We start from the raw sequence: 25284 nt of genomic DNA, 5'->3' as shown, positions 1-25284 counted from the left end.
CTCAAAATTTTACTTCAACCAGCTGTTAATTGAGGTTAGTTTCGAAGTACTTAGGAGTATTTGATGAAATGATCATCACATACATCAATTCAAAATTTGAGTTAGGTGGTCCGATTTGGGAAAAATTGGAGAAAAATTGAAATTTCCCCAATTTCTCTCAAATTGCTTGCAATGTTGCACTCCAAACATGATTTCAAGCATTTATAAGGGCTGATCTACTGATTTTTTAAGTCCTTGTCAGTTTTCGAAAAATAAAATCACTTTTAATAAAAAAATTAATATAAAAAAATATTATTTTTTTTTCTCGAAAATTTCCTTCAATTATCAATTGAGAATAATTTCGAAGTATTCAGTAGTGTTTGATGAAACAATCATCACATACATTTTAAATGTTATACATTCAATTTGAATATAGTTGCATTAGTTCAGTCAGACAGCACATTGCTTAGGACCCTATACAAAGGAAACTGTTATGTGCACTTCTTTTTTGAGATGCTATACTATGATTTAAAAGAGTGGATTAAGGTCTTTCTAACAATCCTTGTAATTTCATTGAAAAATTCAACCATTTTCCCAATGTTTCCCCATGTTTCTCAAAAAGTGCGATACATTAACCGATACAAATGATGTCTCGTGCAATAACTGATACGTATCTATATCCTAATGGTGCGATACGTAACGCGATACCGATATTTTGAACACTGCCTGGAGCTTTGATTTGTTCAAATTGCTTGAAACAAAAGTTTTAATCTTAAAAACTATAGCAGGAGGAGTCAATTTTTGAAGTAGATTGTATTTCAACAGCCTTCAGAATCGAAATACAGAAAAAAGACCCCCAAATTGCATTTAAATATTGCTATTACCAATCAGAAAAATAGGGAGTCCCCGTTTCGGGCCCGTATCGCATAACGACTTCAGCCATTACCGTTACGTAACAATTTTTGCACACCTTGCATGCGGTAGATTAATCTCATATCCTCACGACATGGCTTTTAATTAGATTATAACATCAATCCCACAGGAGAGCAATGGAGCAACTATGTTATTTTGATTTTGATTAGTCTATCTTCATCCTTTTTCTTCATAATAGAAGGTGGTTTAGACGTTAACTTATGAACATCGCCCCAATTCTTCCTTTCTTGTTCATCAAACTGTGTGAGTGGGTAACCAACCTACCGATAATGTTGACCACTAGAGATGCTGAGTCTTCATCCTTCTTCCTCTTAGCTTCCTTAGCCCTATCTAGTCTTTGGAAGAGAGTAGTCAATTGCCTCTGTAATCTTAGACTTGTTGCTGGATTAAATCTATTTCGGAAGCTAAAAAATTGCTTTATAAGGCTAGGGCATCAATCTGTTGGACTTGGTCACCCAAACTCTGAATTGAGGCAGCTATCCCAGAAATCAGTTGTCGTTGAGGTTGCAAGGCCACTTCAGCTCGGTCAATATCATCTTTACTCTTTAGCCACTTTGTAGTTATGATCGGCATAAGAGATTTGCCGTAGCAAGTTGATTTGGAATTCATTGAGAGCCCTAAGAGATCCCTGCAGTCTCACATGGACAATCAGAGATTCCAATCGACCATCTGCAAGAAGATGAGGCAGTTGAGTCTTGACCTCCTTCAAGAAATCAACTTCGGCCAACTGGTCGGAAGATGAAGGTAGGGTTGGAGCAGAATCAGTCGTTTGTTTGCATGGTTCCGCTAAATCTTGAAGAGAAAAATCTCACTCCATCCTTTTAGAAGGTCTTGCCGACTATCCAACACACAGTGAAGCGATCAAAACTGACAACAAATTTCCGGAAGGTGGTACTTGAGGATTCGATATATGAGAATTTACAACAGTTGGAGTGGAAATCGTTGCCGATGCATTAGAAGCAGTAGTAGGTTCGGTGATAGCATGCTCTTACGTCGGTATCTTAGTAGAATCAATTGGATTGATTCTCTCACGGATTAAAGGATCCAAAGCATTAAGAGTGGCAACTGGATTCTTAGCGTCAACAACAAGATCAATAAGCTATGCACCTTCCTGAGACAGTAAATCCTTCAATTGGGAGGAAACATGATAGAGGTTATGGTTACATAGTCTCAGGGTAGACCGAACGTTGGCGTGCGGCAAGTGCATCACCCTCAGTTTCCTCTTCTTCTTCTTCCCTATTGGCTTTAGGTAGATTATCTATCTCTACTGTAGGTGTCTGTTAGCCAATAGCTTTCTTTGATGTCCTAGTCCATCTACCCGTCCTGGCCGCCGTCAAGGGAAGGCGGGGGTAATAGTTGTTGCTTCTACATCACTTCTGAAAGTCACACTGAATTGAATTTCCTTTACTATTTAACAAAGAAAGAAGGCGTTGAAAGAATGTTCATATAGAATCAAATGCCGTTATGTACCCAGTGGTTGACCTAGCATTGTCGAATGGTTCAACAACTATTGGTTAGCAACGGTCACTTTAGATCTAGGCTCGGCTAATGCAAGAAGAACTCCTGGGAATGGCGACAACTTTTCACATAACACAGATAGGTCGGTCTTGTTCCCATAGCCGTACCAAGAGCTGCTCACAACACCTTAAAGCCTCTTGAATGCGCGATTTATATACCTCAAATGGTATCATAGGGTTGTACTTCAAATGATAAAATTATTTTAATCGTTGAATGGCCAACATTTGGCTAGGAATACTTGCTTTGGCCGGTCTAGAGGCAATGCACTTTTGCTTCTTCCTCTGCTCTTCACCTTGCTTAGGTTGGATGAAGATCCGCTGGCCGAAAGTGTAGAACCTCTTGTCGGAGGAGTTGTTCTTTTACAAGAGGTAGTTGGATTGGTAGGCAATGCCCTATGAGACGAAGGAACAGGCGATAACCTTTTGATGACTTCCTAAACTGAAAGAAGCTGTTAGTTATCATTGTAATTATCCCACCATGCTTTGAAAGAATTCGTAGATAGTTTTATCAGGGACCACGGTGTGCCGTAAAGGCCGGTATGTAAAGGTAACGGTGGGAACCGTTACACGTTACGGGGTCGTAACGGCCGTTATGGAAAAAAAATGACCTGTAATTGCCGTTAATGGCACGTTACGTCCCCTATAAAGGCCACAACAGTCCCGTAATTTTCTATTATGGGGCAGATATAGGTTTTCCATACTTTTTAATCAACATTACGAGGCAAATATAGGTTTTTCAGGATTTGTTTTTTCAATAAAAAAAGGGACCGTAATGGCCGTTATGACTTGTATCGTAAAGGTAACGGTGGTGGCCATTATGGCCACCATTACCGTTACAGAACACCTTGTCAGGGACTGCAAGCAATTTTAACAACGAAAGAGCTTGATTGTAAGGAGTGAGGGCAGGGGCGATTTCACCAAGCAACGTAATGTGGCGACGCTTATATGAAGGTTGATTGAGAAGAGTGGCAACAAAGGAAATGCAATGGAGTGACCAAAACCAAATTGATGAGTGAAAAGTTTTGGAGAATAAAACTCCATACCGTTCTTCGTATTTTTCCTTCTATTAGTTTCAACACCACCGACTGGTATGTCTCTGGCTACAAGATAGCTAGCATAAATCTGACGACGGCTCGCAACCATGTATGAATCGCTTGCATCAAAATGGTTACCAGCAAACCAATTTGGGCCAATATGTCTTCCTTGAAAGGGAAAAAACGTTTGGTTGTGGCGATCAAAAGGGAAAAGTGTAGAAAAATTCAAAACTCTCACTAAAGGAAAGGAGTTTCATAGACGCAGAAACCCAACGCATGCTGCAAGAGGAGAACTGACTTGTAGGCATGGTGATCTCTTCATTGAGTTGTGGGAAATACTGACACAACCACAATTGAAGTAGCTAGAAAGGACTTCCAATTGAGTGAGGACCTTTAGACGAAAGGTCATGGAGACTTCAATACAGGTGTGACAACAAAAAAGGGGCCAGGGCCACTCTATGGCCGAAGACTAAGGCTTCGATCAATGCTCCTGATGAGAGACTTCACCTTCGGTTTTCGCTTCTATAGCCATGAAGGGACCATAGGACTTACGAATGTTGTGGTGGTTGAAGGTGTTTTTCGGAGGATTTCTGGTATTGTACCCTAGATGATATTCAAGACCGACGGGAGGAAGATTGGTCAGAGCACAAACATTCATAATGGTCAGACTCATAGGACCACATTTAAAATGGAAGGAGTTGGTCATACGACTTAAGAAACATGTTGTGGCGACAAGAAGAGGGAAGGATTGGGATTTATATTACAGACATAGAGATGAATACATTCAGTTATGCCAAGGTTATCCCAAAGAGCCTTGTATTTGCCCTTGACACGTCTATACCACTTTACCCATCTCTCGTGATACGTCGGCCATGACCTAGGGGTTTTATCAGATTCCCAATAGGTCCAATCGAGGGACTTCTGGCTAGTCAGGAAAGCTTCTCCCTTATCGACAGGGAAATAAGGGAGAATAGTCTCAAAATTGGGTATGTTAAGGAGGAAAAACAGGCCCTAAATAGAAGGCGGATTTAGAAGACTCGGACTCTAATTCGAAGATTACCTCTGAGCATGTAGATTCATGGAGCGGCTCCAATAGTGGAAGAAGAGGGGAATGTAGAACTGCTGGAACGTCGGAAGGTTTCGACTTCTTTGAAGCCATGTCAAGTATTGTAGGAAGGAGTTAGGGTTCTTAGAGAATGCAAGTGGGATTAAAAAAAGGAGAAACATAAGATAAATCAGCCTATATAGGCAAGACCTCATGCGTCACATTAATTGCTGCATGATGATGTATGCAAATTCCGAGACGAAGCCACGTGCAAGATACGACAATATCTTCTCCGTTGGACACATGGCAATGTATTGTAAAAAGGACAAAGGGTAGAGACGCCGTTTGAGGATTCGACGAATGAGGCGTGCGACATGTGGACAACCATTAATATCATATCACATTTCTCGTCATCCTTTGTCGAATGACAAGAAAGGTGAGGGGGCAATGTTTGTACCAAAATCTGGTAGATCAGATTAAAAGCCCAGATTGTGCCATGTGACATGAATAACATGTCCAGCTTGCATGCTAAATATATAAAGAGTAGATAATATCTTTGGATGCCATGTCAGCCAGACACATCTCTAAATAAGGAAGAATAGCCATTATGGACGCGTCAGTGTTGAAGCACGTTCAACTGAGGCTAGCCACAATCAAAAGGAGGGTAATCGCTCATTCCTGGCTGGTTATACGTGTAGGCACCATGTGGGCCATCAGTTACCTGCAAGGTTGCAACCTTTAGGAGGAGAAGTTATAAATAGCAGGAGCAAACATGAAGGAAAAGATCCAATCCTTTAATCAACCCTTTTACTAGCGCAATGTTGATGATTATCTTCGCGTGGCATCTTAGCTTAGTTCATCCACCGGGCGTCAGTCGTGGACCATTAGGTTAGGACTATTATTAGTCCGTCCCTGTGATCATGCTAGACCAACTCATAGTTTTAATCCAGTAGTTGTAATTCCCTTCCATCTACACCTGTGTGCTGGATCTAAAGGAAGACCGTTAGTTCCAAGATCCATCCGCCTACGCTTATATGCTGGGCCGAAGTTAGCTGTTGTAATTTTCGGTATTGCCATCGTCCCGCTCACCAGCACACTGTTGCCGCTGCTCTTAGCCAGGGCCGACGATCCTGCCTTGGTGGTAAGAGACTGTAACTGATCACGTTCAAAATCTGCATCTACTTTCATCTACCTCCGCCCGTTCAATCATACAACTATTGCACCCTCGCAAGTCCTTGATTGACAAGGCAAAAAGAGCTCATTGGAGGGGGAGCCCCAGCCTCCGCAAATCGCCTGCTTAAAAATGAGTGCAAGATTGTTGGCTGAATAGACGGTGGTTGATCGACCCAGTGCCACTCTATCTCTACGCTAGGGACCAGCGGTGATCATGGTTTGGACTGGACCCACATTGGTCCTGGCACGCCTGCACACAGCAAGACAAGCACATGCATGACCGGAAACCACACCAACACGTCATATTTGATATTGTCACCCAAGGGATTTGAAATAGTTGGGTATCATAGCACACGGATGTTGAATTTGATTGTTGACAATTTACTTATTTATTACTTTTTAAGCTCTGTTGTTTTTATACATTATGGATTTATTCCTAAATTGTCCATTGTTTACGTACATGTATGAGCTACTGATCAGTCTACCTTCTCCCGATTTTTGGGCTAGGTCATCTACATGATGGGCCCACCTGATACACTGCTCGGATGCTCCACACACGTGGGGTGTGCTTGGGCCTAGCAAAGCTCCATTACCTGATCTTTTAGTACGAGGATAATAGGAATCTGACTAAAAGTTCAGCAGTGATCATCTTCAGAAGCTTTTCTTGTTTCTTTGTTGGAAGTAGAAACAAATGGTTAATGTAAGCAGGCGTGGAGAGGCAGGATGCAGTTGCCTTCTGCTTGTCTTTAATGTTCAGTTCTGTCAATTGTACTGCTATATTAGTGTTGCTGCTATAATCGTTGCTACTGTCTTTATTTTGATAGGTGAATTGGTAATACAATTATATGAATAATGAATAACCAATGAATTGCATTACTAACTGTGATTTATCTGCACTTTCTAGAGGTATGCTGACATCTGTTAATCCTATTTGGATTCTTACTCGCTTTCTCTTCCTCGCAGCTCAAAGAGGAATTATCTGTGTCTGGCAGCGATGAAGAAGCGGAAGATCCTCCTGTTGTAGATAGTGATGAGGATCTTAGTGGAGGTGACAAGGAGGTTCATGAGGAGGTAAGAAGGGAAATGCCACTATGTGGGCAAATGTTGCATGCAGTCGATGGCTGTAGTTTGCCCCATTCATCCACTATTTTGGAGATAAAAATGTCAAACCGAATTGTACAGTTTGCACTTTTTAGTTTTCTTTTCTATAAAAGACAAAAGTAATGAAGGGAAACTTTTCACTTTCAGGATGCTAATGAAAATCAGATCCATCAGATGGAGATTTTGTGGCACATATGAGTGCATTGTTCAATATTTCAGATGTATTGGTCCATATATCGGCCAATATTTCTGGTATTGCAGGCCAGTCATACAAAACCATCTGGGAATACAAAAATTCCCATGTATCATTGTTACATGCCAATGCATTGTGTTATTTTGCAAATAACTGTTTGTGATGTTTTGCCAATATATTGTTGATATGTGGGCAATATTTGAGATTTCTAGACTGAAACTGATGTCTATCAGTGAAAATCAGAAAAAAAATTTAAAAGAATCTCATTTTTGTTGATTTTTTTTTTTTTTTTTTGGATTTTCTAGTTGTGTTTCAAGGTCAACAACTCCACTTTTGTTATTTCGCATCAAAATACGAATTTAGTGGAGAAACGTGATTGGAGAGGAATATCAAAGAATAGTTATGCATTATTTTGTTCCCTAAACAATGGAAAACTATCGTGCATTTGTGCATTTTTGTGAAACGTGATTGGAGAGGAATATCAAAGAATAGTTATGCATTATTTTGTTCCCTAAACAATGGAAAACTATCGTGCATTTGTGCATGTTTGTGTGTGTGTTCACCATTTTCCTATCCGATACTTCAAACATTGTGCAAGATTGCAGCCATTTATTGTTTGGACCCCAACATGAATATGTTTTGGCCCAAAATTAGGCTGGTCTACTCATCAGGTAGGCTACACATTATGTAGAATATAAAACATAGGATTCTCTGGTCATTGGCATCCATTTCTTTCATATGTGTGCCCAATTAATGAATGGGACGGATCTATTTTTGGGCTAGGGCATACTCACAGTTAGCCCCATTTGATGAACGGTCCTGGTGCTCCACATGTCTGCCATGTTGTTAAGTGCACTACAAAATTCCACCATCTCAAGCAACATTAGCTTCCTTCCCTCTCACCGATGCAGCTAGTTGTCATAAAACAATAGAGTGACAGGTGGGTAGGAGCAGGAAGAAAACTAGTTATGGTTGCATGTTTGCATAAATCAAACACAATTGCTGATGTTTAGATCCGTTGTGAATGATGTAAGCAAGTGGGTCATTTTAGCCCAACTTGATAATAAGCAGGTTAATATGAATTTGGTTCTGTCAGGTCAACGTCTAAGTCCAAAACACCACCCCAATTATCAAACTGGTTGCGTTTGGAACCTTCCTAAGTTGGATCCTACTTGCCTTAGATGCAACTTTTAAGTCAGTATGTTTTCAACCTTAGTTGCGCTAATCTTTTGCGCATGTCTCACCTGCTTTGAATCACACATCCGAATTGCATGTATGTACTCCTGTTTCTCACTTTTGACTTGTCTATTCTTGTTAAGATTGTTAACAAAGGGCTTGAATAACGGTATTGATGAGTGTATTGGCCGAGCCCAAAATTGATGTGGTATAGGGTGTACCGGACCATATTGGACAATACATGCTTGTATTGGCCAATTTTCTTTTTCACAAACGATATTGGAAATTGTTAAAATAGATAAGGCTAATCTCTAGATTGGAAAATTCATTTTTTGTTAAGATTAAGATCTCTCCAAATCTCTACGAATCTCCCCCCTCTATATATTCCTATTATTCTCAATGAAATAAATAACTTTTTGTTTCCACAATGTAGTCGCCTTTGGTTTAAAACCCTAGCTCTCTCTCTCTCTCTCTCGATATGCAAGAAACTTAGGCTAAGATCATCAAATTAATTAGCAATAATAAATCTCCACATCCCACAATAAAGTCAAACCATTCCAAATAGGGGAATCCGTAAAGATCCAAGCCTACACACAAGTTAGGGCTGATTTTGATTCAAAATAATCAATCTAATGAGTTCTAAGGAATGTGGAAACCACCAAGTGATGGGGACATCACGCACACACGCACGCCCCTCTTACGCACGTACGCAAGGAGGAGGGCCCCACCATCGATCTGGATTGATGATGACGTCCAGGGAGGGCTCCTAGTTAGTGGACTGCGTTTTGGTTCCTTGTAGTGGACCCGATCGTCATGTGAATCCCACCATGCGTTCTCATGATCGTGGCCCACTATTCTAAACGATTTAGTACTTTGAGTTTTGGTTATTTTTATTATTAGGAACCTCATGATCGTCGCCCACTATTCTAAACGATCTAGTACTTAGATTGCTTTGATTAGTTGTTATTTGTGGTTACTTTATCTCTAAGTAATAGGTTGCGTACATGGCACGAGTTTTGGGTTATAGGATTTTATTATAAATAGGCATCCCTTGTAGCCTTTTTCTCATTAAAGATGATTAATAAAATTTTGCGTTTTCCTACTTCTCTAATTCTCTGAGTTGTGGAAACCTAATTAGGTGTGAAACCCTCCCTTCTTCGAAGGGCTAACTATCATGGTGTGAAGCCACACCCATCCCAAATCGCCCCCATCTCCTACCCTCCATATTCCTCATCTCCTACAGCCATCTCCTCATCAAATCCACCCACGTTTGTAGCTAATCTTTTCCCTACAGCAGATTTCTAGAATTTGGCCCTACAAGAGGGTTGAAACTTTGGCGGAACATTGTGTTCAAATCGATCATCCGTTTGGCTTGAAATTTGGAGGGAAGGTGGCCCATCCCTGGGCGATTCCAGATTCGTGGGCCCCACACACGTGTGGGCCGCCATCCACGCACGTGCGTCAGGCCTAGCCTGCTGTCCACATGCGTGGGCTGGCTTTAGGTGCACTCTTTCCTCTCTTTCACTCCTCTCTTACCTGATTTCCCTAACCCCAACTCTAGATTTTCTTAAATTTCAATTTCTTTGCCCCTTTTTCTAACCCCAGGGCTTCTTCGAATTGAAACCTGTGAATCCCTTGGATTGGGAAAATATTTCTGTATATGTGTGGATGAATTTACTCTCCTTTGAGCATTGTTTGGTCTATAACTTTAATTGATCCAGCCTTAGCATGTGTAGGCCTGGACCCGCATAGATTCCCCTTGTTGAATGCTTGACTTTATGCGGGATGTGGAATTTTGTGTGATTGTTTCTCAACTAGTATGATCTAAAGCCTGGAATCTTGCATAGCATATTTAAAATTTCATGTCCTGTATCATCAAGCTTGTGTAGTATTGTTTCATCATCAATGGGATCCTCTAATCGCAAATTAGGGCAAAATTAGGGCTATAAAATTAGGGAAAAGTGAGTATTAGGTAATCTAGGGTTAGGGTTCCAGATTAGGATGATTTATTAGGCTGAGAATTGAGAACTAATTTGGTTAATTTGGGGTTTGAATCTGATTTGGGGAATTTTACAGAAAATAGGGAAAATCGGAAAAAATAGAAAAAAAATTCGTGTCTTTCAAACCGGGTATCCAAATTGGCTGATCCAAAAGGGGTTTTGGAGTGGGGAGGAAGGCCTACCAGAGGATGAATCAATCTAGGAAGAAAGGTCCCACATGCGGGACCCGCACATGTGCCGCACGTGGGGGAGTAGGCTTGTACGTGTGAGGAGAGCACATATGGGGTGGGAGCCACCTCCAGTCTTGTCGGCCAGGGAAGGAGTCTTGATCCTCCAAGTTTCGCCTCGATCCGATGTGCGGTGTAGTCGTAGTGCTATGCCGAAGGTTATGGTCTTGCAGTGGTAGGTTGGATCTGGAAGATGCACTATTGCTGTTGGACTATTTTGTTGGGCTGAACAAGCAACGTGAATGAAGGGGAAAGAGATGATGATGATGGGAATGGGTTGGGATGAGGCTTCGCACCTCAGTAGTCTTTCCTTGATGAACAAGGGGGGGCTTCTCACCCTCTTATGGCTCACATCTCCACACACAGAGAAGAGAGAAAACAACATTTTCTTTTCTTATTTCCTGCCGCATCACCATAATGCCCCCTCCCCTTGAGTTTATAAAGAAACCCTAAGAGGAGAGTGACTAAAGTGCCCCTGCGCCAAGTGCGCATAAAAAGGTCCACATAAAAATAATAAAAACCAAACAACTACTAATCAATCCGAGCAGACCATCAAAAACTAAAACATGAAAAATAGTGAAATCCAAAATCCTACGAAGTTTCATGGTGGTGGGCCACAATCATGACATGATGGGCAATAATCGGGTCCACTCTAGACTCTAAGACTCAATACTCCTCCCACAAGTTGTGGGTCTTCAATCCAAGGTAGATCGACGGTAGGGTCTTCCTCCTCTCATACGTGTGTAGTGAAGGTACTCCATGTGAGATGTCCCCATCACGTTGCCTGTCACATTGTTTCCAGTGGACATCATTGCTGCCACAAGATCCCGTCTGACACCATCGCTGCCAATTTGAATTTGATAGATCGACCATCTTCTCTAGCTATTGTGGACCATCATCTTCATCTTGTTGTTTCCACTTCAAATCCAGTATCAACACCTTGAACCCATCTCCGACAACCTTGATTCGTCTCCACTTGCAACCCAATGGAACACCGCCATTAATGTGGGGTTCAAACCCATCATCACTCTTTAGCTTATGAAACCATCATCTCTGATTTTTGTCGGCACCCATTGACGTTTTCGGTTGTTCCGCATCCTTGTTTAAATTTTCAACTGTGCATCATCTGATGTCGGAATTTCATATGCAAATCATTAGATCGGACGCCAGAAACCTATTTATTGATCATGACCCTACCTCCAACCCACCTGCAAAAATGCCGTCCACTGCTTTTGTCATTGGAACCCATTGTTGAGAGCCCATCCTCATTATTTCTGGTTGTCATCTCATTGCATCCTAACAATTGCTGCCCATCTCCATTGTTGACAACTCCTAGATCTTGTCATCTCCATTGATGTTGGTCTCCATAACAACCATTGCCATCGCTTGTTTCTGATAAATTAATACCCCGATTATCCAAACCCATTATTGTTGCTACTGGAATCCATTGTTGTTTTATCAACGATCTACCGTATACTGCCTCGAATCTCCCACCTGGGTGTAAGCAATGTTTTAAATATCGATGATATTGGTCGATATATCTTGTATCCCACCTGTGCGATACGAAACGCACATAGGTAGTGTGCGTTTTTTCTTTTTTTTTGAAATTATGTTAAATTGTTACAAATCCATTGGTTCTTCATGTTTTGCATGAAAAATCATGGAGTTGGGAGCTTTAATTTCGATATCCATTGGTTCTTCATTTTCTCCATGTTTTTTTCCAAAATTTTCTTTCAACCAGCTGTCAATTGAGACTAATTTCAAAGTATTTATGAGTATTTGATGAAATGATTATCACATACACTCTAATTTCGAAATTTGAGAGTAGATGGTCCGATTTGTGCAAAATTGTGAAAAATTCAAAATTTTCCCAATTTCTCCCAAATTTCTTACAATGTTGCACTCCAAACATGAAGTCAAGCACGTATGAGGGCTGATTTACTGATTTGTTAAGTCCTTGTCAATAAACAAAAAATAAAAATCATTTTTTAATTAAAAATTATTAAAATATTATTTTTTTTTCGAAATTTCCCTTAAGCCAGCTCTCAATTGAGATTAATTTCTAAGTATTTAGAAGTGTTTGATGAAATGATCATCACTTACACTCTTAAAGTTTATGCATTCAATTTGAATATAGTTTCATTAATTCAATCAGACAATGCATAGCTCCTATACAATGGAAACCTATTATGTGCACTTTTTTTAAAAGATGTTATGATTTTAAAGTGTGTATTAAGGTATTTTTTAACAATTCTTGAAGTTTCATTGAAAAATTCAACCATTTCCTCAATGTTTCCCAAAAAGTGCAATAAATTACGCGATACAAATGATATATCCCGTGCAATAACCGATATGTATTTATATCCCAAGGATACGATATGTAATGCGATACTGATATTTCGAACACTAGGTGTAGGAAATATTGGACAACTTCAGATCCTGCAATCACTCCTACGTCCATCTCGCAATACCTCCAAACCCATGTTGTCTTCTCTGGTCCCACAGTTGCAGCTCTAACCTCTTCTTTTCCATTAAAAAAGAGGGGAAATTATGGTTCTTGTTTTAGTTTTTCGAGAATGCATCAATTTCTGTACATTTGTTCTCTTTTGTCTGCTTTCAAGAACAATCTTTGATGTCATCTCCTCTGTACACCTTCAACAACGTGTCTTCATCGTATTGGGCCTTTTGACCCGATGTGTTTTTCGTTTATGCTGGGTGTATGGGTCGTACCTTTCTTTGCGCTGAGCGTGTGGACTAGACTTTGTTACCTTGGTAGGCCTTATAGTTGAACTTGTTTTTTTCCTTTGTTGTTGGAACATCTAAAGCCACCGGAAGAGCAATGGTGTATCCATTGGAAGAGCAATGGGTAAAATCTTGGGCACTAGAAGTGCCATTAGGTTGTTCGCCAATTGTTGGAAGTGTCAATGGTTCACATCCCAGAAGTCATCAAAAGTGCCTGCTTGCCTCATGCTTCTCGTCATTTCATAGCTATATTTCGTGTTTTGTTGCCTCATAATTTTTTATTTTTAATTCCCCTTTGAGTCATCAAATCTCATCTTTTGATCCTCAGAATAGGTTTAGATTTGTTGGAGTAATTAGGATCTACATCATTTAGGCGACATCAAATTTCCAAATTACAAACCAATGTTCGATATCATACCTAATCTACATCATTTAGGCGACATCAAATTTCCAAATTACAAACCAATGGTCGATATCATACCTATGATTTGTCCTTAGATTGTGTCGATATCATACCCCATTGAATTTCACTCGGAAGAAGAGCCTTACAGAAATTGCATCGATTTGTATCAAAGAAAGACAGGTTTAACTGAGGCTGTTCAAATAGGCATAGGTCAACTAAACGGTATTCCCATAGCAATGGGGGTTATGGATTTTGAGTTCATGGGAGGTAGTATGGGATTTGTAGTAGGCGAGAAAATCACTCGTTTGATCAAGTATGCTAGTAATAGATCTTTACCTATTATTATGGTGTGTGCTTCTGGAGGAGCACGCATGCAAGAAGGAAGTTTGAGCTTGATGCAAATGGTAAAATATCTTCTGCTTTATATGATTATCAATCAAATAAAAAGTTATTCTATGTATCAATCCTTACATCCCTTACAACCGGTGGAGTGACAGCCAATTTTGGTATGTTGGGAGATATCATTATTGCTGAACCCAATGCCTACATTGCATTTGCGGGTAAAAGAGTAATTGAACAAACATTGAATAAGACAGTACCCGAGGGTTCACAAGCGGCTGAGTATTCATTCCATAAGGGCTTATTTGATCCAATCGTACCACGTAACCCTTTAAAAGGTGTTCTGAGTGAGTTATTTCAGCTACACGGTTTCTTTCCCTTGACTCAAAATTAAAGTAGAGCACTAGTACTAGGCTCAGTTATTTGTAGCGAACTTTAGTTCATCGCAATCAAAGTCCAAATAAGAAGAATGGGGTTTTCTTTGGTGACATAAGTTCTATAGTCAAAATCAGAAGTTTCGGATAATTACTTTTTTTAATTTTATTTTTTCCAGATTTTTTATCCTACCCCTATTGATGATTAGAAATCAGGAACCCTCTATAAAATAAAGAGTAGAAAAGAGTGAATTCTTCCTTCTGCGGAATAGAATTGGGAAAATGAAAAGAATTTCATGTTCCCTTCCTTCTTATGTATTAATATATAGAATTATGAAAATCTATAATAGAAATGTTGCATATTTCTATCTCCCCCGTGAACCTCCTTTTATTTTATTATTATTATGATGAATCCCTGTTGGATCAGATTCTAACGAATCCGGATGGAAAAGAAAATCAAAAATAAAAATAAAAAGTCAAAATTGGGGCTTTATGTTGGAGTAATTAGGATCTACATCATTTAGGTGACATCAAATTTCCAAATTACAAACCAATGGTCGATATCATACCTATGATTTGTCCTTAGATTGTGGAAACCGAAAGCTTATCCTTCAACATATAAGTTCTCTCTTTGATCTATTTTTAGCAAGGTATTCAATAATAATGGTAGACTGTTCAATCGTTACGTTGCAGGTTGTGAAAGTCGTTTTATTTTTATTTTTTAAAGAAAATAATGTGAAAGCATAAATTTTTTTAAAAAAGAGAGGATTTCAAATATATATTTTTTATGGTCATGAACATGTTTATGATGGTGTAATAGGTCATTCTTTGGTAAGAATGTTGTCTCGGGTTGTGTGATGATTTCATTAACCTTAAAGGCTTAAATTGGCTTCAAAACTCCTATATTTAATTTTTGAAGTATCTAATATCTATGATTTAATAGAAATAAGCTCATAGGCTCATGAATCTAATGATGAGATAATTATATATTTGTATTTATATAACTATTTTACTGCAAAAACTTCTTTTTTTTTTTTATACTGCAAAAACTATAGTATACCTTAGAAGTCCATAAAATGTTAATGCGTGAAGTATGAAGTGAACTCATAAGTGAAAAATTGATGTTGAATAATAAACATAAATACAAAAACATTACTCACCATGTCACATCCATAAAGAAAACTATGATGCCTATAGTTGTTCAACCGCAATGTCGCCATCAAGAAACTCGAGGAAAAAGTTAAAAATTAAATTTGGATGGATAGTGTCGGGCCAATATGGGACCACTTGAATGCTCCTAAAACGGCTCGGAATTCATGCAATTTGTAGAAATCATTCCACTAATGCATATCCTTAATCATTTGACACCATTTCCCTCTAAAAATTTGAGGAAAAAAATAAAAAATTAAATTCGGATGTGTAGGGCCGATTTAGGACCACTTGAATGCCTGAAATTGATGCAATCCATGGAACTCATCCCACTAATGTATATCCCTAACACTTTGACACCATTTACGTCAATAAATTTGAAGAAAAATTAAAATTGAAATTGAGTTGATAATGTTGGGCAGATTTGGGACTCAAATGCTCCTAGGTCCAAAAAAGACCCAAAATTCATGCAACCCTTGGTATTCATACCACTAATGCACATCCTTAAGCATTTGACCCCTATCCCCTCAAGAAATTGAGAATTTTTTTTTTTTTAATATGACATTATTCATTCTAAAAAAGACTCAAAATTACATAAAATATCTAAAAATAGAAAAAGAAATGAAGAATACTGATTTAGTACATCACGTGTATATCTAAATTCTATACTTGTATTTAAACAATCTACAATCTAAATATTTTACCAAAAAAACATAATCTTGGATTTTTTTTTTAATTGTTGGAAATTATATACAAACCAACAAAAATGCAAATAACTTAAAAAATTATGCAAACATGGCCAAATCGAAAATAAATCTAGCAAGATTTGGTTGCTTTGTTAATATAATGTTGAATTAATAAATTTGTAGTAAGAAAAAAAAAAAAAGAAAAAAAAGGAAAGAAATAAAATTTACCTACTTTTTTTTTCCTCCAAATTTGGCCTCATATCTTCGACTATTCAAAAGGGACTTAAATAGTGTTATAATCTTCAAGGATTGCACAAATTTAGTTAAAATGGTCCTAAGAAGCAAAAATGTCAAAATGTAGAGGAGAAATGGGGAAAAGTTACAAAATAGCTGCCAAAGGCGGACTTGTAGAGGCTTAATGGTGACCGTTACAAGCTCGTAAAGGTCCAAATTGTTGGGCACAGACTGTAACGGCCCAAGCTGTTTTCATCATGTAATGATTGTTATGTAATCATTTTTTAATACCTTGATCTTTAGTGAAGAGATGCCTTAAAAGTCTTCTCACAACTACAGTACAGGTCTAAATGTCAAAGATCAGGTCTTGGGTTGAAATCTAGACTTGACTATTAGGTGGGTTGGGCCTAGGTTTAAATCTAGATGTTGATCATGTTTTGGATCTATATACAGGTAATGTTTGTTTGGGATATTTCATAGATATTCATAAAGCATTTACAAGTACACAAGGGACAAACAGAACAGGATGAAGGGAATATACGAAGATTACCTTAACCTAAAACTTGTGTGGCCTATAAAATGCTTTTAATGGTCATTCATCACTTTTTCTAGTGTGGTCCTGCCAAGACTTGGATATGCTTAATTTTTGGAATAACGTCCTTAAATGATATGAAAAAATAGATGGACGGCCTGGATAAAACATATACATCAAGGTGGACCCCATAGAGCCTGTGACAGGACCGTTCGTCTTTGCATTTGTCGGGATGCATTCTGTAAAAGAGGAACTGATTAGGTGATACCCCGAATCCATCGAGGTGGGTGGGACCTTGATTTTGGGGCTCACAGTGATGTATGTGTCTTAAATCCACACTGTTCAACAGTTTTGAAAGATCATTTTAGGATATGATCCCAAAAATGAAGCATTTCCAAATCTTATGTGGGCCATACACTATAGGAACCGGTAGTGATTGAATCTCCACGATTAAAAACTTTGTGGGAGCTACCGGAATGTTTATTTTCCATCCAACCTGTTGACAAGGTCACAAAGATCTGGATGAAGAGACCACACAAATATCAGATTGATTTGAAACTTTTGTGGCCCATGAGAAGTTTTTAATGGTTGATTACCACTGTTTCCTGTATTATGGTCCACCTGAGATTTGGATTTGCTTCAATTTTTGAATCATTCCCTAAAATGAGCTTTCAATACATATGGATAGTGTGGATGTAGCCACATACATCACAGTGTCCCCCATAGTCAGGGGTCCCACCCACCTTGGTGGATCCTAGGTCTCACCTAATCCGCTCCCCTTAAGTTACGGGAGAGTGGATTCGGTACAACTTGGCTGCACCTAAGATGGTGCGACACTTACGATGGGGCCCACATTGATGTATGTGTTGTATGTCCATTTCGTCCATCCATTTGGAGAGATTATTTTAGGTCATGAGACAAAGAATGAGTCAAATCCAAAGCTCAAGTGGACCCCATAAATTGTTTGAAGTTTCAATAGTGGGCGTTACTATCCTTGTTGTGTTTTGTGGTAGGGTCTACTTGAATTTTGAATTGGCCTCATTCTTCGGTTCCCACCCTAAAGTGATCTCTCCAAATGGATGAACGGTGTCGATACAACACATACATAATGGTGGGGAGCGCAGTCAAGGTCCCACCCACATCACCGGTCTTTGTACAGTGCGGACAGAGGCTCTGTGCACGGAGTGGGTACTACCCCTAGACGGATGTGGATTGTGCATTGATGCTGCTGCTGGATGATGCTCTGTGGGCCCCACCATGATGTATGGGCTATATCCATGCCATTTATCTATTTTTTTTTTTCCAGATATTTTAGGGCATGGTCTCGAAAATGAGGCAAATCCAAATCTCAAGTGGACCACACAACAAGAAAAAAGTTGTGATTGAATGACCACTGTTTCCTGTGATTTGGTCCACATGAGATTCGAATTTGCCTCATTTTTTAGATTGTGCTCTAAAATTATTTGGGAAAATGGATGGCTGGAGTGGATAAAAAACATACATTATGGCGGGTCTCACAGAGCACCATCCAGTGTCTACTTGCTAATCAATCCCGCCAGGTTAAAGACGGACGGTCCTATGGGGCTTGTGTGGGGCCCACCATGATGTTTGTGAAAAATCGACTGTGTCCATCCATTTTTTTTCATATTAGGTCATGAGCCCAAAAATCAGGCAGATCCAAAGCTCAAGTGGGCTGCACAACTTGAAGTAGGGAGGATTAAATGTACATCACCCCACTGTTTCTTGTGGTGTGGTCCATGTGAGAATTGGATCTACTTCATTTTTGGTCCCATGCCTTAAAATGAGTTGGCAAGAAGGATTGACAGTGTAGATTTACAACGGATACATCGAAGTGGGGTCCACATGACAATAGTAATTGTGTCTAATGGTCTTATTTTAACAACTGTCTACTAATTAGAGGTAATAATTTTTGTTTTCAACCAATCTAAGCTTTTAATTGTAATTAATTATAGTGGTTGACGTAATTTCATTAGTTTAATTTGATTTCGTATATGCCACATGTACCATTTTAAGTATGTGCGTATCAAGGATTGTAAGTCCAGAGTATCAAATAACTCCTAAGAAAATGGCTACTTGCATAAATGGGCCAAACCAGATGTACAATTTGCAGCCACCCACGAATTCAGTATGGGTGGGGCCCATTGATGATGATATAGACTGTTGATTCGATGGAAATTGTAGAAAATGGAGGATGACTTGGAAATTTTCCATAGTGATAAGTTTCCTACAACTTAGAATAATACCAACATCATGAATATTATTGATTTCCTAATTCTTTCTACATATTGATGCATGAGACTATCCAATTTTGGTGTCTTACTATATATTGCATGTGCTTTTGTCTTGAATTGCTTACTGCCTATTGGACAGTGCTTTATGGCCCCACCATGATGTTTGTGTTTTATCCACACCATCCATCTATTTCCCCAGTAATTTTATGCCATCCATCTATTTTTCACTCCATCCAAAACTTTTGTGGGCCCCAGGAAGTTTTTAATAGTGGAAATCCCTACTATGTGGTCCACCTGAGATTTGGATAATTTTCATTTTTAGGACCATTCCTTAAAATGATCTGGCAAAATGAATGGGCGACATGGCTATACAACACATGCATCAAGGAGGGCCTTAACAAGTTTTAACATAATGTTTTTTTACAGATAAAATATGCCAGGAGGAAGAGGAGGGAGACAACCCGATATAGGGTGGCGATACAGTCGGCCCACTCCCAATAATCGATTCGGGAGTATATGTAATTTATGTGGCCATGTGTCAAGGGAGGGGTAAGCCGCTTGTAGCATTTAGCGGGAGGGTATCGCAATCTTGTGGATTGCCCTAAGTGCCCATAGGATGTGCGACTAGAGATGAGGGCTATATTGAAAAAAAATGTGAAGACAAGATGAATGACATAAACGAGAGGGAAATTAGGGTGGCCACTATATGTAGGTGATGAGGATGTAGTGGATCTTGATGATGATGATGATCCCGAATATAGACGCGCAGTTCAAGAGTCCCTTTGGGATGAGTGGGAGGGATCAAGAGAGGAGGTGGGACACAAGTAGGCCTAGATTTGAGGGGTCTACCCATGAGCGTGGTTGGGGGAGTGGAGTAGGGGGAGTGCGGGGAGGGGTAGTGAAGCAGGGGTGAGTTGTAGGGGTGGTGGAGGGGAGGGTAGTAGGCAAGGGGGATTATAAGGTATGGGTAGGAGTAGTAGCATGTGGGTGCCGAATCTACCTTAAGATCAAATGATGTTTTGAGGCAGGAGGGACACAAAAGAAATTAAAGGAGATGCTTAGTAGAGGGGATGTGAGGAAGAAAGTTGGGAAGTTAATAGTGAAGTTTTATATATATATATATATATATATATATATATATATATATATATATCAAATCCCCGTGAATGCTGCAGAAAGCCCGCAATTCAAGAATATGATAAGTGAACTATAGCGTGGGGGTGAGGGTGTGTAGCCGCTCACGCCCTTTGAGATCATAGGGAAGTATTTGGATGATGAATATGCAGAGATGAAGACATACTTGGATTCATATAAGCAGTCATGGGAGATGTGCGATCGCACCGTCATGTATGGCAGTTGGATTAGACCGATGAAGATGTCGGTCATAAATTTTATGGTCTGTTGCAGGGGATGGGCGGTGTTCATAAAGTCTGAAAATGCAAGTAATAAGATTAAATGCAAACTACATTTACAAACTAATGGACAATGTCGTGCACAATGTTGGGAGGAGACATTCTGCAATTTGTTACAAACAATGGTAGTACATTTTTCAAGGTCTCCGTCCGGCCCGAGGAAACCTTTGCACGCCTCCATTACCTTTTGGGAGGTCTACGCCCCCGAGGAAAGGTATTTAGGACAAGTATCACATGTATTGGACACCCCGTGCAGCCCATTGCATTGATCTCATACTGGAGGCGATTGGGTATAGGCCGTCGGTGAAGACCGTTATTACTGACGCATGGCTCATCACAAACTTCATATACAACCACACATGATTATTAGTCGCGAATTGTGTGAGGGGTGTGGTGGGGATATAGTGCACCTTGGGGCGAAGTGGTTCGCCACAAATTATATCGCTTTTAAGTAGCCTCCTCAAACACAAATAGTGGTTACGAGAGCTTTTCGCCTCTCATGACTACGAAGAATGGAAAAAGAGGGGAAGAGGGTAAACTGGAGAATCGAGGAGCTTGTGTTAACAAATATGTTTTGGGATTGCGTGCATAGTGTGGTGGGTAATCTACAGCCCATTTATGTGGTGTTGAGGACAGTGGACAATGAGACAAATCTGTCGATGGGGTCATTGTATCTGTCTATACAGCTTACAAAAGAGGCCATCAAGGTTAAAGCCACTAATGCATATAAGTGGGTGCATGCAATAATAGACAATTGTTGGGAAATGAAATGGAGAGAAGTACATATATGATTTTTTTTTTTTTTTTGTCTAAATGCAATAATAAACGATTGTTGTACTGATGTGTAATGTTGGTTTTCAGCGTATTTCTTGAATCCCAAATACCACTACAACCGGAATCTCTACGAAGACAATTCATTGAAGAGAGTTGTACATGAGGTGTACAATCACTTATTCCTTAACTGTATGGGGAAAGACAGTTTTGGTAGTGAGGTAAATATGTTCCGCACTTACATTCCCCTTATCTTCATCTCAACCATTCCATACTTACCCTTGTTGCTATACACCATTAACAGTTTGGTTCCTGGTTCAGTTCCTGGTTCGGTTCCATGGTTCGGATCTACGGTTCAGTTCACGGTTCGGTTCGGTTCTACATACCCCCAAACCGAGAATCGAACCGATGTAATCGGTTCTTTGATTTTTAGGACCGGAATTGGAACCGGCGCACTCCAGAACTGGACCAAACCGGACCGTTTGGTTGGTTTTGGTCCGGTTCCACGGTTCTACTGGTTCGATGTGCACTCCTAGTCCGTGTGCTTGAGCAGACAGTCTTCTCGTCACCCCGTGAAAGGAATTGGAGTACATTCTCCATCATCCACACAAATAAGCACAATAGACTAGGGTATGAGAGGCTTCAAAAGCTAGTGTATTTTCATTACAATATGAAGCTATGAAACTAAGAGTGGTTGCTTCGCACTCTTGGAAGAAGAAAAGCGCAGGAATATCCACTGGACTTGATGGCAGTTGGATAACATGCATATGTTGAGGATGAGGAGAACCCAGTTTACCAGTGGGTTAGGTCAGATGACTTGGATACTTCGGATGAGCGACAAAAGCCACATGTTGCGTTAGAGGCATCGAAACAGTGGATTGATGTTGATGCACATGTGGAGCAACAGAGGTTTCCTGATGAGGCATTTGGCCCATTGATGAGGAGTCCAGAGGGCAGCCCGCGACAATGACCATCATGCAGGATACGTGGTGTGGAGCTATTGTTTGACACCAAGGTTGAGTCAAAGAGTGATGTGGGGGGTGGGTCTAATGATGGTGATAACAACGATGAGGGTGATGATGACTCTGATGACAGTAGCGATGATGACGACGGGGATGGTGGTGGCGAGGGTGGGAGTCAGTTTCAGAGGCCTCTTAGCCCTTTCACTGGAACCCTAACCATGCTTCTCGTCCAGGAGAACTACGACCCTATCTTATTGTAAATAAGACATACGAGCGTCAAATGCTATAGAGGAAAAAAATAGACTCAGAAGCTTTCAGATTTTAAGGAGGAGCTGCTGGCAAAATGCATGAGGGACAGGCGTTCATGACAAGCGAGGTTGCTCTAGATTTGGATCACGGACGAGGGAGAGGAGCTCGAGTTCCAAGCCACAACATGGATATGGATCACAAACACATGAGAGTAGCTTGAGTTCTGTGCCACAGTATGGGTATGGATATGGACTTAGTGGATATGCGACGAGCGACTCCAGCAGTTACGACACATCGTTTTTCGACTATGGTCAAGAGTTCACTTCTGCATATGGGCAGTAATATGAGCAATAGTATGGATACTCAGGAGCTTCATATATGCCCTTCCTCGATCCATATCAGCCATAAACTGTGACGATTATGCAGTACCCACGAATGGACGTATTGGTTCAGTTCGGAGAAGATGAGTATCGGTGTTATGTCTGGGTATATATTAACTAGTACTATGTTATGACCTGGGCACAGTTCTGTCGATTTGTGGAGGAGCAGTACTATTCCCAGCCCCGTCGAGATGGAGATGATGATTACGAGCCACTGCGTAACTCTTTGTGGGTCTAGGCCACAATTAGTCCACATCATTGATATGTATATTTGTCAAATTTTACCTCTTTTGCTTTTCAATGAATTAGTTGTGTTTTCATACATGTCTTGATACATTTATAAATGCCATGCATTCAATTTAAATATATTTGCATTAGTTTAGTTAGACAACGCATAACTTAGGGTCCTATACGAAGGAAACTTATTATGTGCACCTTCTTTTTTGATATGTTATGATTTGAAGGTGCATGTTGAGGTCTTTTTAAACAATCCTTGAAGTTCATTGAAAAATTCAACCATTTTCCCAATGTTTCCCCTTGTTTCCCAAAAAGTGCGATAAATTACCTGATACAAACGATATATCCTGTGCGATAACCGATACGTATCTATATCCCAAAGGTGCGATACACAACACGATATTGATCTTTCGAACACTTGCTGTAGATGATGACATGAGGTGGGATGCACATGTGATGGGGACATCACGCGCACACGCACACTCATGCTGCCCCCCCTACGCACGTACTCAAGGAGGAGGACCCCACCGTCAATTTGGATTGATGACGATGTCCAGGGAGCGCCTCCTAGCTAAAAGACGGAGTTTTGGTTCGTTGGAGTGGGCCCGATAGTCAAGTAAAGCCCATCATGGGATCTTATGATCGTGACCCACTAGTCTGATTAATCTCATATTTTAGGTTTTGCTTATTAATGTTATATAAAGTATCATGGACGGTTTAGATTTCTTTGATTAGTTTTTATTTTTGTTTACTTCATCGCCAAGTAATAGGTTGCGCACATGGCGCGAGTTTTGGGGTAGGGTTTTCCTATAAATAGGCACCCCTTGTAGGTTTTTTTTTTCTCATTGAAGCTTAATAAAAATTATGTGTTTTTCTACTCCTCTGAGTTCTCGAGTTGTAGAAATCCAATTGGGTGTGAAGCCCTCCCTTCATCGAAGGGCTAACTACCGTGGTGCGAAGCCACATCAATCCCGATTCACCCTCATCCTCTACCATCTATATTTCTTATCTCCTACCACCATCCGCGCTTCAAATCTGTCCTTTATTGCAACAGTTTTCCTCTTTATAGCAGAATTCCAGATTCTGGCCCTACAGGAGAGCTGAAACTTCGGCGGAGCACCACGCACAGACCGCGCATCTGATCTACACAAAACTTGGGGGTTATGAAGCCCTCCCCTGGCCGACCAGAGCCAAGAAGGCACTTTCCGCGTTCGGTGCCCCCTCGCATGTACGACCAGACCCCTGCGCACATGCGACAGGCCTGGCCTGTTGTCCGCGCGTAGGGACTATCTCCAGGTTCAGATTTCTGCCTATTTTACTCCTCTCATACCCATTCTCCCTAACCCTGACCTTAGATTGCATTACTTTCAATTTATTTGCCCCTTTTCTTACCCTAGGGTTCTTCGAATTGGAATTGGTGAATCCCTTAGATTAGGGACTGATTGTTGTGCATGTGTAGATGATTTTTACTTTCCTTTGAGTATCGTTTGGTCGATAATTTTACTAATCTAGCCCTAGCCTGTGTAGGCCTGGACCCGCACAGATTCCCCTTGCTTGAATGTTTGAACTTTTGTGTGGGATGTGGAATTTTATGTGATTGTTTCTAATTTAGTATAATCTAAAGCCTGAGGTCTTGCATATCATATTTAATTTTCATGTCTTACATCAAATTTGGTATCAAAGCCTAGGGTTCTTACAGGGAAATGCATTACATGTTTAGGTAGTTTGTTTAAGTCCATCATGCATCCAGTTTCATCATATATAGTTGTTAAGAAGTCCGTGGTTATTGATATTGATATTAGTTGCTGAAATTTCTGTTATCAGGAAGCTAGCAATTCACATTGCTGTAACTTTCTGTTATTCCCTTATTTTGACAACTATATTTTTGGATTTTAGTAACACTGCGTAGTTTCTCTCATATAGAGTCTCATAGGATCATTTAGTCCCATTTAGTTGCATATAGTCGTAGTAGAAAGTCCTTAGGTGGAGTTAGCAGTTGTATGCCCACACGTACAGGTCATGGTTTTGGTTTGCACCCTACATTAAACATGGAGCAACTACAAGAATCAGTGAACAAGTTAACCCAGCAGGTTGATTCTTTAAGTAAGCGCTTGGAACAACGCATAGATCAACGCCTTGACCAATTTAATGATCGCGTTACCCAACTAGAGGCCTCCCTCGGGG

At 40.1% G+C, this 25284-nt stretch overlaps 1 protein-coding gene across 2 annotated transcripts in view; it reads left to right on the top strand.

Annotated features, from left to right (window-relative positions):
• LOC131224847 (P-loop NTPase domain-containing protein LPA1 homolog 2-like) overlaps positions 1 to 25284 on the top strand; it is a 79139-nt gene that overhangs the window by 41463 nt on the left and 12392 nt on the right. The window contains exons 6-7 of one of the 2 annotated variants that reach the window (XR_009161195.1): positions 6645 to 6752; positions 8072 to 8173. Coding sequence is in view for 1 of the 2 variants with exons in the window: in XM_058220270.1 (XP_058076253.1) it covers positions 6645 to 6752 (108 nt within the window). In the remaining variant the exon portion in view is untranslated. The remainder of the gene's footprint in view (positions 1 to 6644; positions 6753 to 8071; positions 8174 to 25284) is intronic. The other variant, XM_058220270.1, reaches the window with a different exon arrangement.

This window comes from Magnolia sinica, chromosome 14, assembly GCF_029962835.1.
Source record: "Magnolia sinica isolate HGM2019 chromosome 14, MsV1, whole genome shotgun sequence".
Lineage (NCBI taxonomy): Eukaryota > Viridiplantae > Streptophyta > Magnoliopsida > Magnoliales > Magnoliaceae > Magnolia > Magnolia sinica.
The sequence above is the reverse complement of the archived record's forward strand: the minus strand, read 5'-3'. Positions and strand labels throughout refer to the sequence as shown.